This window comes from Macrobrachium nipponense, chromosome 27 (assembly GCF_015104395.2).
Source record: "Macrobrachium nipponense isolate FS-2020 chromosome 27, ASM1510439v2, whole genome shotgun sequence".
NCBI lineage: Eukaryota > Metazoa > Arthropoda > Malacostraca > Decapoda > Palaemonidae > Macrobrachium > Macrobrachium nipponense.
In genome coordinates this window covers 26,300,077-26,314,854 of record NC_087216.1, presented here as the reverse complement: position 1 = coordinate 26,314,854, position 14,778 = coordinate 26,300,077, and the positions used below count along the sequence as shown (strand labels likewise).

General features: G+C 37.7%; 1 protein-coding gene across 1 annotated transcript; it reads right to left on the bottom strand.

Annotated features, from left to right (window-relative positions):
* Nucleotides 1-840: 840 nt before the first annotated feature.
* On the bottom strand, nt 841-3,184 carry LOC135200956 (single insulin-like growth factor-binding domain protein-2). Its single transcript, XM_064229729.1, has 3 exons — nt 3,038-3,184; nt 2,267-2,399; nt 841-1,234 (listed from the first exon to the last, which is right to left on the bottom strand). Exons 1-3 carry the CDS (start codon nt 3,088-3,090, stop codon nt 1,112-1,114), a joined length of 309 nt encoding a protein of 102 aa, XP_064085799.1. The 5' UTR covers nt 3,091-3,184; the 3' UTR covers nt 841-1,111.
* Between the last annotated feature and the right edge of the window lie 11,594 nt (nt 3,185-14,778).

Here is a 14,778-nt window from a genome sequence, read left to right as displayed (position 1 = left end):
GCCTAGGAATCAGTAGCTAGTTATGAGTGAATATCAGTCATGGACTTGAAACATGTGTTTTTCTAGATTTCAGTTTGTTCTAGGTATAGAGTCTAATAATATGCGGATGAACTGAGTGGATAAAACACTATTGGAAATACAAATCGTGAGTTTTTAATGGAACATGAAGTATTTCAACGATGGCTGAAGACATTGGCCTATGAATCAGATCCTATATGAGTTGTGACGGTAAAAACTTAAGTGTTTTTCTAGAATTTAGCTTGTTCTAGGCCTAGAGTCTAATATCATACTAATGAACTGAGTGAATAATACTCTACAGGAACTGCAAATCGTGAGTTTTTAAACGAAATATGGAGTCCAAAGTTACAAAGAACTAGTTTTTACTCGTAACTCCAATCACACTTTGCCCTTCAACTTCCAGTGGTCAGTCAAACCCAGTGTATCTGAGTAGTTGACGACGATGCCGCTCAGATATATAAATAAACTTCCAGGGAGCAAATTCAGTTATGAATTACATAAATACATGGAAACTCCGTTAGGAAATGATATAACAGAACCCATTAAGCGCACGAAGGGTGGTACATCTGAAGGACAAAGCGGAAATGATGCGGTAGAGCAGGCGCTTGTTATGAATGACTTTACTCTTTTTTTAAGGTCTCGGTTTCATTTTCTTGTTTGTCAACAATCATTCTAGTGTGCAACACATTGATAAAGTGTATATATACATGTATGAATGCACGTACGTATGTATGCATGTATGTATAATTAATACGTTAATATTCACCTCGCCAGCCAGACTCATGTATTACCACAATATTACAAAGGCACTAATGACACACGTTAACATCTTTAATTGGGTTTTTATTTTTATTTTTATTGTAAACAAATAAATGTGTACTTAAATGTATTTCAAATGAAGGTTTATATCACTCAGAAACAAGGATCTACCGCAAAAATACATCGTAAGAACTGAGACTAAACTTTTTTTTTTTTTGTATACATAGACTTATAGACTAACATAGATCCAGTAATGCCACTTGTAGCTTATGGCTTACTAGACTTAGCAACGCCCTATGTAGGCCAACACGGACGACATTCATTTCAAAACGTTCTACTCGCATTTTCCATCGAAGAAAGGTTCCTGCGCGTCGCCTCCTTCGACGGGAACGCAGGTGTATTCAGGTCCACATTTGCCGAGTTGGTTCCAAAGACCCCCACAAGCCTCTCCGGGACCCTAGAATGAGAGCAGAAGCAAGCTTTCCGTGAATTCTGGGAATCTGACAGTCGTTCGTCGTAAAAGATCAGTGTCGAACTGTGGAAACTGATCAAAGCTACAGAATTAAGTAAATAAGATAACTGTATGTTACAGCATAGTACTATAACCTCTCAGAATAGCTGTATGTTACGGCATAGTGCTATAGCCTCTCAGAGTAGCTGTATGTTACAGCAAGGTACTATAGCCTCTCAGAATAGCTGTATATTACAGCAAGGTACTATAGCCTCTCAGAGTAGCTGTATGTTACAGCATAGTATTGTAGCCTCCCAGAGGATGTTGTGCAACTTGTACCTCAGGAGTTCAGGCGAAGATGCAACGGATTATTCCCCTAAAAACAATAATTCTCCTGGTACTGTAATGATTTACTTGCATTTCTATCCATTAATTTAGTAATTCGTTACTTTATTTTATTATTATTATTATTTTTAATAGCTGATTTCCCTTTTCTGTATTCTCTATTAACTTCTGTCACTTTTCTCAGATGAACACCATAATATTCTTTGGAAGCTTGAATTTCAAGTCAGTGGCCCCTGTGGTGGGGACTTGTTCCGTAAGAATACGGTTCATTTTCAGAATAATAATAATAATAATAATAATAATACATAAATATAACTATAACCAAGAAATGAAACTGTGTAAGCTGCTCACAGGCCTATTTCCAAAATTTTTTTTTAGAAATGGCGCCATTACAGGAATATATATCTCATCTGATTACAAAATCAATTACATGCAGCAAAAGACTCCATTATATAATACAATATCACACAGATGAAAACAAGGACTTACACTGCAAGCTGGTCATAGGCCTAGTGTCTGAACCTTTAAGAACTGCCGCTATTGCAGAAATATATTTATCTGACTAACAGAAAAAATCTATTTGAAAAAAAAAATAGATGCCAAAAATAAATGATCTACTTCTAAAGACTATTTCTTTTTTGTTGTAGACTCATTCAACCTTGCCAAAGGATGAATGTTAACCAGATTGCTTACCTTGGCGCAAACATCACAGCAATTGCAAATGTCTGTAGTGACCCCGTAAGGGCAGTCAGATTCTGTCAAGTTGCCTCTTGGGCACCGAGACTCGTCTTTCTGGCAGGGGGAACACCGCAGGGCATGGGTAGTACTGAAAAGAATGGAAAGAAAAGGGGTACTACATGAGAAGAAAATATATGCAAAAAATATGCAAAAAGAAGTGCATGAAGATGATAGGAATATGGAAGTGATAACCTGATAGATTACAAGCATGAATGAAGTATTGCATGAGTTAGAATAACCATGAAAAACGAGAAAATACGGCATGAACGATAAAAAAATATGAGCTAATATGAAAATCAAGGAATTACAGATCAAAAGGAGTAATATTATATTAATATATATATATGTATATATATATATATATATATATATATGTTTATATATAAATATCTATATATATATATATATATATATATATATATATATATATATATATATATATATATATACGTTTATATGATTTAGGCTTATCGTTCTTACATTCCAAAATTAGACCCCAACCCTTCAAATCACTTTAGGCTCGTCGTACCTCCCAATTGAATTCACTCCCTCAAATGACATTAGGCTCGTCCCCTTTACCTTACAAATTACAACCACCCATTTCTTAAAATATTTTATTAGAAAAAAGAATATTAAATTTCATTTACATGAGCACGATATTACAAAAAATATTACAAAATGATATAACCTTATTAAAGTTATTTTAGGTTCGTCATCCTCACTCACCTCCCGATCAGACAAAACACGGAAGCGATGGCGACCACGATCTTGAAATCCATTATAAATCTTTATAGTCTATTTGCTCTGGCGGAACACAGAAACGTCTTCCCTTGCAACTCACAATTACAACTGACAGACACATGATGCTGCTTCGTTATTTATACCTTTACAACTTAAAAAAAAAGAATAAGAAATAAAAAACCATAACATCAGGACGAACCAGTTTTCTAGGAGTCAGAGAAAGTAAGATGGCTCAGTTTGGTATCCTCAGCACACATAGTGAGTCTAAGTGATTCTTCGTGCCACGCGACAATTTTTGGGATAAACCGGGGTAAACCCAGGCTATAGTCGTGGTTACCAAACGCCTCCACACTAGGAAGCAAAAATTTGGGTCTAATATTCGGTTTAATTTCAGGTTTAATTCCGTCGAAACGAGTTGGAATCGTTAGAGACAGTAGCTGTTTTATATCCAGCGTTCAAGATATCGTTTTAACGTTGAGAAAAACGATAGAAAATTGGCGATGAAGGAGAAATATAATTCTCTCTCTCTCTCTCTCTCTCTCTCTCTCTCTCTCTCTCTCTCTCTCTCTCGTGGTTACAGGCAAAACCTTGTTATTACCACAACACTTCGATGACGTCAAACCTTAAAACTAACGGATGAACTGATAGAATTACCTAAGTTCTTACGACTGAATTACAGGTGATCGTTTTTGTGGACTTAACCAATTGCTCGGGAAGGATCACGGGCGGTCTGAATTAGAACATGAATGCATTACGTATAGGCATAACTCATTTCATTGTTACACCCTTGCAGCGCTGATTATAGGCCGTTAAGGAGTCCAAAACACAAAAATAATTTAATACAGACAGAAATGGGAATGATGAAGAAAATAAAAATAAAAATAATAAAGATAAGAATAAGATGAAGCTAATAAAACAACAATCATAAAAATGACAATAAAATCAATAACAATAATAAAAATAAGAAATAAGAATAAAAGTAATAAAAATAAAACTTAAAAAAGATAAAACAGAACTTAACTGTAAATGGCCATTGGAATCACACGAATTACAGAAACGAATGCAGTAACAGTAAGAATGGACGATAACCAACAAACACACGAACGCTATGTTTGAATGCTATGACGTAAGAAAGTACCGTACTACAACAACGCTGGAATATTCGAAATATGGCTGAAGACATCGGCCTAGGAATCACTCTTTAGTGGGTATTAGTTACTGAAGAAAAAAGTGTGTTCAACCTCTTCTAGGCCTAGAGTCTAACAGTATACTGATCAAATGAGTGGGTAAAACTGTGTAGGAAATATAAATTGTGAGTTTTTTAATGAAATATTTCTAATGTGGCTGAAGACATCGGCCTATGAATCACAACTTAACTGTGATTATGGCAGTAGAAAACTTGTGGTTTTCAAGATTTTAGCCTGTTCTAGGCCTAGAGCCTATATCATACTGATCAACTGAGTGGATAAAACACTATACGAAATACAAATCGTGAGTTTTTAATGAATTATGAAGTCCAAAGCTACAAAGAATCAGTTTTAAATTAAAACCCCAATGACACTTTCAGTCCCAACTTCCTATGTTCAGTCACTAACGGCAACTCCACTCAGCTATACAAACTCGTACACTGTAAATTCAACAACAAATTACAAAAAAATAAGAAGATAATCAACCGTTCGGAAATGACATAACAGAATTCATTAGCGCCTAAAGGAAACGATACAGGCAGGAGTCGCTTGTTACCATTGAAAGTGCGACATGATGTCGCACCTACATCCGGCTAGCAGTCGACTATTATTTTTAATGAACCTTTTCACACTATGTCGGTCCGGCTGCGGCATCACATTACAGCCGACAGGCCTCATGCACTGCACATGTCCGGTGCTGCACCCAGACGCGATTGCAGTTGGCCATTGTGTTCAATGCGTGCCTTCACACTATGCGATTGTTTCCTGAATATACGTGCGGCAGCAGTAGACTTCCACTGCTTCTGGTGATCGGGTGCATTGGGTATTGAAATAATTTGAGGGATATAAATAGTGTTATTCCCGTTGCTGGTTCCATGCAACGAAAAAACACCATACAGTAATAATAATAACAATAATAAATAGTGTTGTTGGTATATAAAAAAGAACTAGAGGTATGGATAGCGTAAGTATAAACTACTGAGAAATGATTTACTTAATGATTTGCTGTTTTGTTCCATTTAGGTTACATATACGTTTTGATACTGAAATTATCAGAAGGTTATCGGCAAATTATGTATATAAAAGAGGGCTAAAAGCTTTTCATTTCGATAAATATGATTTTTTAAGAAGTTTTTTATAGTTAACACTTACGTTTTATTTACATTAATTCATGAAACAGAGAGAGATATGCATTTTTTATATCAAAGTAAAAGACTTGTTTTTGAGATAGATATATCAGTTTATACTTTTGATAAATAGAGATGTTTCAGCTAACACTTGTTGCTTTCATTTAACCTTTTTGATTTTATATGGAAAAGCAAATTTACAAGGAAAGGTGCATATTATTTCTTCTTACCTGATGGTAACTGCCAGTTGTTGTGCTGGCGAAATAGCATCTCTGAATGTCGTATTTTCTTGTAGCAACTGGTCATATAGACGTGGCAAAAGTTCGTCAAAGGTAGTTTTCGACAGTCTGATGTAATTGAAAAATTTATCATCTCTTTTCAGCTCCTCGAAAAGAGTGGCAAATGCATCATAAAAGTGCCTTTGTGTATTCAAAGGGTGTATCCAGTGGATTCTAGATTTTCTCTTCTTTTTTTTCTCAAATGTAATAAATAAAGACACAATAATTTTTTCTTCCTGTCCATCTAGTCATCACTACAGGCTAAGGAGAGCAAACTACAAGCGCTTGTCAAAAATTGGGTCATTTTGTGCGGCAGTCGGACAAATGTACAATTTGCGCAATTTTGTGTCGCATTGAGACCCAGCACAGCAATCGCATCTTGGTCCGACAAGAATCGTATAGTCTGAAAGGGCCCTGACTTCAAGTGACTATTAGGCGAGGCGTTGGCGATTATCATGGCGGGTTCTCCAGAGACTGCATTGCACTTTTTTGCTCCTTAGTTACAAAATATTAACTACGTATTGCAAAATTCATCCTGATCATCTTAAAATAAGTTGCAGTGAAATGATTTAATACAGTGGTGAGTATTTTCAGTCTAGTTTAGTTAAGTTCTTCTTTCCTTAGGCCTATAAGATGGCTTACCTATATATAGGCTGCGGCTAGACTTATCATCCTGGATTCACTCTTTGGATATCCTGGAACTTTGATATTCAGGAACTGAAAGTTTCCCAGCACCAAAAATCAGGTTCTGCCAACAAAATCGAATTCTAATTCTACAGTTCCATACAATAATCTGGTAAGAGTATATAGGACTAAGTATTTGAGCTTACTTTAGTTTCCAGTTTACGGCCACTTAACTGAATCTAATACAGTTCCATACACGGACCTAAGAGTACATAGGTTTAAGTGTATGAGCCTACTTTAGTATCCAGTTTGCAATAACTAAACTGAAAATACAGTTATATACATCCTGATGCAGTAAGTACATAGGCCTACGTGTCTGATCCAATTCACAATGCTCCATAGACCACAACCTGAATTTTAGTAGGTGGTTTAAACGACCACGCCACCAAAGGCATTCAGTCCGTAGTATATAAAGTATTTAAGGCTAAAAGAGGGCTGTTGTGGACCCGTAGACTCATCAAGCCTACAGAAACCTAGACCCGGAATCACCTATAGTCCTAGTGTAGCCAATGCACGAAGAGTCGTCCACTAGAGCGGGTACGACTTTGACCTCAGTGTGGAAAATAAGAGGGTTTTGAACCTCTGGTGTCGTACTTTTAACTTCTGGTAACTTCACGGGATGGCGGGAATAATAACTTCCTTGTTTAAACGACTACCTTGTGGAGGGATTATCATGATTGGTCGTCATTGTCAGCGGTTGAAGAGGACGTCGTCCCTTGCTGAGAGAGAGAGAGAGAGAGAGAGAGAGAGAGAGAGAGAGAGAGAGAGAGAGAGAATAGCTGTAACGACCGGATGTCTCTGAAATCAGTGAGAGGAATTCAAAGACTTTGTACCGTTGAAGGGAGAGAGAGAGAGAGAGAGAGAGAGAGAGAGAGATGCGAATGACAGTCTACGTAAAAGCAGTATCCAGAGAGAGAGAGAGAGAGAGAGATACGGAAGCTCGTCCTGATTGGCTTACGCTGTTCGACACACGCTATAGGTTGGGGTGATATAGTATGCGGAAATGTACACTTGGCAAGGAAACTTAAGATACAGCTTTTTTAAATCTTCGGACATATATTGTTCAATAATGCCACACCTGGCAACTCCTAAAAGGGGGCGGAGCTTCAAAATCATAGCGTTTGTTGCTTTCTAGATTTCCATCAACTTTACACCAAAAGATTCTGTTGAGGTCCTATAATCATTTATAATTGAATGTAGAAACAGGCTCTATATTATTCGTTAATTGGTTTGGTAACGTCAGTTCAGGGTAGAATATCGACCATCCTTTTTTAAAACCTACTGTGAAACCTTATTTATAAGTCATGTTTGACACTAAACTGACGTAAAATTCATTCGTAATTAAAGACGTATCTTAAACAATGAGAGAAAGGGTTTTAAAATTTGGGCAGTATTTGTGGAAATCGTGAGGAACAATACAGTAAAGAATGGAATATTATGACGAGCAAGCATAGGCCTATCGCTAGATCTAACTTAATTCACTTTTATTTTATTATTTATCATGAAGATGAATTAAATTGAAAATATTTTTTCAAATGTTTCAAAAGTGGAGAGAGAGAGAGAGAGAGAGAGAGAAGAGAGAAGAGAGGAGCGCAAGCATAGGCCTATCTATAGCGATACTCAATTCATTATATTTACTTTGAGAGATTGAGTGATAATATTTTTTCAAATGTGTTTTAAAAGTGGAGAGAGAGAGAGAGAGAGAGAGAGAGAGAGAGAGAGAGAGAGAGAGAGAGAGAGCAAAATCTGCTCATGTGAAAGCTTAGGCCTATTTATAACTAATTAATTTCATTATATTTTCTTTGGGAGATTGAGTGGTAATATATATAGTTTTAAAGTATGTTTTAGAAGTGGAGAAGAGAGAGAGGAGGCGAGAGAGAGAGAGAGAGAGAGAGAGAGAGAGAGAGAGAATTATAGTACTGGTGACGGACTTGTGACGGGGGTAAGGCAGAAGAAAATATAATGAATTAAGTATCTCTAACGATAAGCCTATGTTTGCGCGATATGCTATGACTGCCAAGATCGTGCTGCACTATGCTAGATAAAATTTGAAGGATCACAATATTCAAGTTAATTCTCTAAGAAATTCATACCCTAATCTTGATTACATTCGACAGTTGCCGTAGCATTCAAAGATTGTAAAAAGACGTGGAAAATTTTAGACACAGGGTGTGGTCATTCTGGCTCTCTTGATATAGTCTTTACTTTTGAAAATCGGGTTTCATCCACAAATCATTCACGAAAAAAGCTGTGTTAAGTAAAAATATTTATTACCACAAATAACTCAATATGTATTGCACAGGCAATTAAAATTTTATATCGTGGGAGATCTTTCAGCCTCGCGGCAAAGCAATGCAGTCGTGTAGGGCTACTACGAACTGCTTCGTAATGGGAGCATATAGCCAGAAAATCTTTGAGCTGACATGCTACTTTAACCTTGATTAAGATTTATGTTTAAAGACAGTAGGTTTGTAAACAGCAACTAGTATTCGATCCATGTCAACGTCAAAGTAATCAAAGTGTGAAATCCGTTACGTTAGCCAGTATCCAGTGACTTGCGCTTTCCCGCTCGAAGTTCTAGGGCTCCTCCTCACATAATAGAAAACGCTCTTGCGGATGCAACTAGATTTGTTCAACCTACCTTAACCGTCGCAACATTGAGTGCCATTGACGTCAGCTTTGGAATACAAACATAAGTTTGTAGAAACTAAAATAATTGCATTCACCACTTACGATGATGCAATATATCCCCGTTCATGAAGCAAAACGAGTAAATATTGTCATCGTGATACATAATACTAAAATCAGAAATTCACATTCTATCTATCAGATCTCTATGAACGAATCCATCTGAGAAATTCCAATTACTTCGGACATATATCGTGTTTATAAGTATCTGAACGGTTTTGTTTTGCAGTTTTAATTTATATGATATAATTTGCAGTATATTTTCATATTCTAGAGTAAATTTAGCGATATTATGTGTTTTCAGTAAAAACAAATGGGAAATTGGATGAACGAAAGCTAATGAAAACTGTATCTTCAGTTTTCTTGTCGAGTGTACCGTCAGGTGTATATATATATAATATATATATATATATAGATATGGTGGTATTTTTATGTTTATCTAAAGATGAATATACAGTTATATATGCATAGTGTGAACTATCTATAATAATAATAATAATAATAATAATAATAATAATAATAATAATAATAATAATAATAATAATAATTATAATAATGTTAAGAAATGAAGGAATAAACAACAACGACGTAAATGGAACCTCTGGCAACAGAGGAGCTTCGTCTGGCAGCCAGGTATTCAACCCAATTGAAGGGGAAGACGGTCAGGTACTTGGAGGTCGTCATCCAGCAACTGACCACCACAACGACAGTAGCCAACAGCCTGAGATTGGAGCTACAGAAGCAAACCAAAGGAAGAAATGGACAAGAGAAGAAAATAAGAAAATATGGAGATGCTACATCAGAAGCAACCCGACGGAGAGAGGATATAGAAGAAGGTTGGTCAACATCTGGAATGAGAGGAATAACACCCCCCAAACAGAGCAGAGGCTGGCAGACCAAGTAAGGAACATAAAGAAAAAGAACTGGCTCTCCCCAACAGAAAGAGAAGAACTGGAAAGGGAAATGTCACACGACAACGAATTAAACAAAGACGAACTGAGAGACGATGCCACAGAAGACGACAGGGATGATGAGGTATCAAACAAGGACACACGAAGAAACACCGACGAAGTAACAGAGAGGACGGAATGGGTAGAAAAGATTAGACAATGGATGGAGCCAGATACAGAGAGAACAAAGATCCCCTCCATGAAAGCCTACAACACCAAGAAATTAAGGGAAAAGAACAAGTGAGGTCAATGAAATAATGGGCATAATACACACCACCAGTATCACAGAAACAAGATTAGTAGCAGAACTGATGGGGATTCGAACACCAACACCACCAACACAACCAACCCAACAGAAACCAAAACAGCAACATCCTTGGAAAAGGCGCCTGGAAAAGCAAATCATGGTGATGAGATCTGACTTGAGTAAACTGAAAGAGATGGCAGAAAAAAGGCTGAGAAGCAAGAAAACAAGGGAGGAACTCAACGAGAAATACAAAGTACAAGAGAGGGGACTAAACAACACAATAGAAGATGTAAAACGGAGGCTTAAGGCCAAAGCATATAAGATCCAACGGTACATGAACAGGAATAAGGGATACCAACAGAACAAACTATTCGGAACCAACCAGAAAAGACTATACAGCCAACTAAGAGGGGAAGACAACCACCAAGAAATTCCTGAAGCCGAACCAAGTAAGAGACTCTGGGAAAACATATGGGGCAATCCGGTATCACACAACAAACATGTAACATGGCTCCAGGAAGTCAAGGAAGAAGAAGCAGGGAGAATAAAACAAAGATTCACAGAGATCACGACAGACACAGTCAGACACCAACTAAAGAAAATGCCAAACTGGAAAGCCCCAGGTCCCGATGAAGTCCATGGATACTGGCTCAAAAACTTCAAGGCCCTACACCCACGAACAGCAGAACAACTCCGGCATTGTATCTCAAATCACCATGCACCCAAATGGATGACCACGGGAAGAACATCCCTAGTACAAAAAGACAAGAGTAAGGGAAATATAGCCAGTAACTACAGGCCTATCACCTGCCTACCAATAATGTGGAAGTTACTAACAGGTATCATCAGTGAAAGGCTATACAACTACCTAGAGGAGACAAACACCATCCCCCACCAACAGAAAGGCTGCAGAAGGAAGTGTAGAGGCACAAAAGACCAGCTCCTGATAGGCAAAATGGTAATGAAGAACAGTAGGAGAAGGAAAACCAACCTAAGCATGGCATGGATAGACTATAAGAAAGCCTTCGACATGATACCACACACATGGCTAATAGAATGCCTGAAAATATATGGGGCAGAGGAAAACACCATAAGCTTCCTCAAAAATACAATGCGCAACTGGAATACAATACTTACAAGCTCTGGAATAAGACTAGCAGAGTTTAATATCAGGAGAGGGATCTTCCAGGGCGACTCACTGTCCCCACTACTCTTCGTAGTAGCCATGATTCCCATGACAAAAGTACTACAGAAGATGGATGCCGGGTACCAACTCAAGAAAAGAGGCAACAGAATCAACCATCTGATGTTCATGGACGACATCAAGCTGCATGGTAAGAGCATCAAGGAAATAGATACCCTAATCCAGACTGTAAGGATTGTATCTGGGGACATCAGAATGGAGTTTGGAATAGAAAAATGCGCCTAAGTCAACATACAAAAAGGCAAAGTAACGAGAACTGAAGGGATAAAGCTACCAGATGGGAGCAACATCAAACACATAGATGAGACTGGATACAAATATCTGGGAATAATGGAAGGAGGGGATATAAAACACCAAGAGATGAAGGACGTGATCAGGAAAGAATATGTGCAGAGACTCAAGGCGATACTCAAGTCAAAACTCAACGGCGGAAATATGATAAAAGCCATAAACACATGGGTAGTGCCAGTAATCAGATACAGCGCAGGAATAGTGGAATGGACGAAGGCAGAACTCCGCAGCATAGATCAGAAAACTAGGAAACATATGACAATACACAAAGCACTACACCCAAGAGCAAATACGGACAGACTATACATAACACGAAAGGAAGGAGGGAAAGGACTACTAAGTATAGAGGACTGCGTCAACATCGAGAACAGAGCACTGGGGCAATATCTGAAAACCAGTGAAGACGAGTGGCTAAAGAGTGCGTGGGAAGAAGGACTAATAAAAGTAAACGAAGACCCACAAATATACAGAGACAGGAGAATGACAAACAGAACAGAGGACTGGCACAACAAACCACTGCACGGACAATACATGAGACAGACTAAAAAACTAACCAGCGATGACACATGGCAATGGCTACAGAGGGGAGAGCTAAAGAAGGAAACTGAAGGAATGGTAACAGAGGTACAAGATCAGGCCCTAAGAACCAGATATGTTCAAAGAACGATAGACGGAAATAACATCTCTCCCATATGCAGGAAGTGCAATACGAAAAATGAAACAATAAACCACATAGCAAGCGAATGCCTGGCACTTGCACAGAACCATTACAAAAAGAGGTATGATTCAGTGGCAAAAGCCCTCCACTGGAACCTGTGCAAGAACCATCAGTTACCTTGCAGGAATAAGTGGTACGAGCACCAACCTGAGGGAGTGATAGAAAACGATCATGCAAAGATCCTCTGGGACTATGGTATCAGAACAGATAGGGTGATACGTGCAAACAGACCAGACGTGACGTTGATTGACAAAGTCAAGAAGAAAGTATCACTCACTGATGTCGCCATACCATGGGACACCAGAGTTGAAGAGAAAGAGAGGGAAACAATGGATAAGTATCAAGATCTAAAAATAGAAATAAGAAGGATATGGGATATGCCAGTGGAAATCGTACCCATAATCATAGGAGCACTAGGCACGATCCCAAGATCCCTGAAAAGGAATCTAGAAAAACTAGAGGCTGAAGCAGCTCCAGGACTCATGCAGAAAGAAAAGGTGGTCGGAAAATTTCCTAGAAACGACGCACATAGTAAGAAAAGTGATGGACTTCTAAGGAGGCAGGATGCAACCCGGAACCCCACACTATAAATACCACCCAGTCGAATTGGAGGACTGTGATAGAGCAAAAAGAAAAAAAAAAAAAAAAAAAAAAAAAAAAAAAAAAAAAAAATAATAATATAAACTACAGGTAAGAATTGTTATCAAAATAAGAATATTTGTGCTATTATAAAATGCCAATTAAATTTGCAGAGAGAGAGAGAGAGAGGAGAGCTGCGAAGAGAGAGAGAGAGAAAGGAGAAGATGAGAGAGAGAGAGAGAGAGAGAGAGAGAGAGAGAGAGAGAGAGAGAGGGGCGTTTGTATTTAAAAAACATAGAAACAATATTTAAAATGTATCTATGTCTTGATAGGATTGTTAAATATACAGTTATGGAAATATGCAGTTTTATAGCTTCATACGTACACATACATACATACATACATATACTATATATGTACATACATACTGAGATACTTACTTAAATACATACATACACGTCCTGTCTCACTGAGAAGATTCTCTCGTCCTGACTTCCTCGTTCCAAGATGGACGAAGAAGAGGAGGAGTAGTTTTGCTCAAAAATATATTTTTTTCATTTATCTTTTTAATTATTCATCTTACTTCTAATATTGCAAACGAGGCGTAGATACATAAAAGAATAATTTAGAAGAGAGAAAAGTCAACAAAAGCGGTTTTGGATTAGGGAATGAATTGCGAGATGAATTAAGTAAGATTTACACCGAAATTAAGAATGAATAGTGTACGGTACAACACTAGCCGTATACTGTCTAGCTCTAGACATTACTTACAGAAATATTGCTGAATATCGCCTAAGATTGCCTAATATGAAAGTGGCACTTTAATGCCTTATATTACCTAATGTTACCTAAATATAAAAGTGGTCCTATAAACAAAATGCGAGCTGAATTGTACAAGATATGAACCAATAAAAGATGAAAACTTTATGGTAGAACATTAGGCCTACACTGTCTAGTTTAGGACATTGATTACAGAATTACTGAATATTGCCTATATAAAATGGCTTATAATGTCTAATATTACCTAATGTAAAGGTGGCCCTACAAGCGAAATACGAGCTAAATAACGTAAGATTTAAATCCATTAATCAAAACTGTCCATTAGCTACAGCATTAGGCCTATACTGTCAAGTCTAAGACAAAGATTGCAGAAATGTCGTCTGGTATTGCCGAATACAAAAACGCCCCTTTAACAAACCATTAATTCCATTTTGTAGTCTCTAAAATTCGAATTTCCCCACGACGAAAAAACCGACAACCGATGATTCGGAAAGTATAAGAATGAGAAACCGCGAGTGTTATAAGTAACTTCCGCTGATAACGCGAGAGCGTGAAGCAATCTTTTTTTTAAATAAAAATATATTTGCTAGCGTGATCTGGTGACAGCCGGCTGCCATTCTCACGGGAGAGAGAGAGAGAGAGAGAGAGAGAGAGAGAGAGAGAGAGAGAGAGAGAGAGAGAGAGGAAATCCGGAAACGAGTCAAAGGTGACTTCAGTGTCCTGTCGCTTGGCACCGGATGTATACGAACCTCTATTTGTTTTCTTCTTTTTATTCTCTTATTTCTTCTTCTTCTTCTTCTTCTTCTTCTTCTTCTTCTTCTTCCGGTTTAAAAGGTGGCCTTATGCCGGCACGGAAATCAATCAAAATTGAAAGGTTAAAACGCAACCCTTATACCTGGAATAATAGGCCTAGTTCTTTAATAAACGACATGCGATTGTTACTGGCGGTGACGAGATCTGAGACCTTTCCTATTGTGACGCCAGTTCAATAAA

Coding starts and splice junctions, on each gene's coding strand:
- LOC135200956 (XM_064229729.1), bottom strand. CDS start 3,090: ATGGATTTCAAGATCGTGGTCGCCATCGCTTCCGTGTTTTGTCTGATC. Junction 2,400..3,037: donor GTGTTTTGTCTGATCGGGAG/GTGAGTGAGGAT, acceptor CATTCTTTTCAG/TACTACCCATGCCCTGCGGT. Junction 1,235..2,266: donor GCTGTGATGTTTGCGCCAAG/GTAAGCAATCTG, acceptor CTCTCATTCTAG/GGTCCCGGAGAGGCTTGTGG.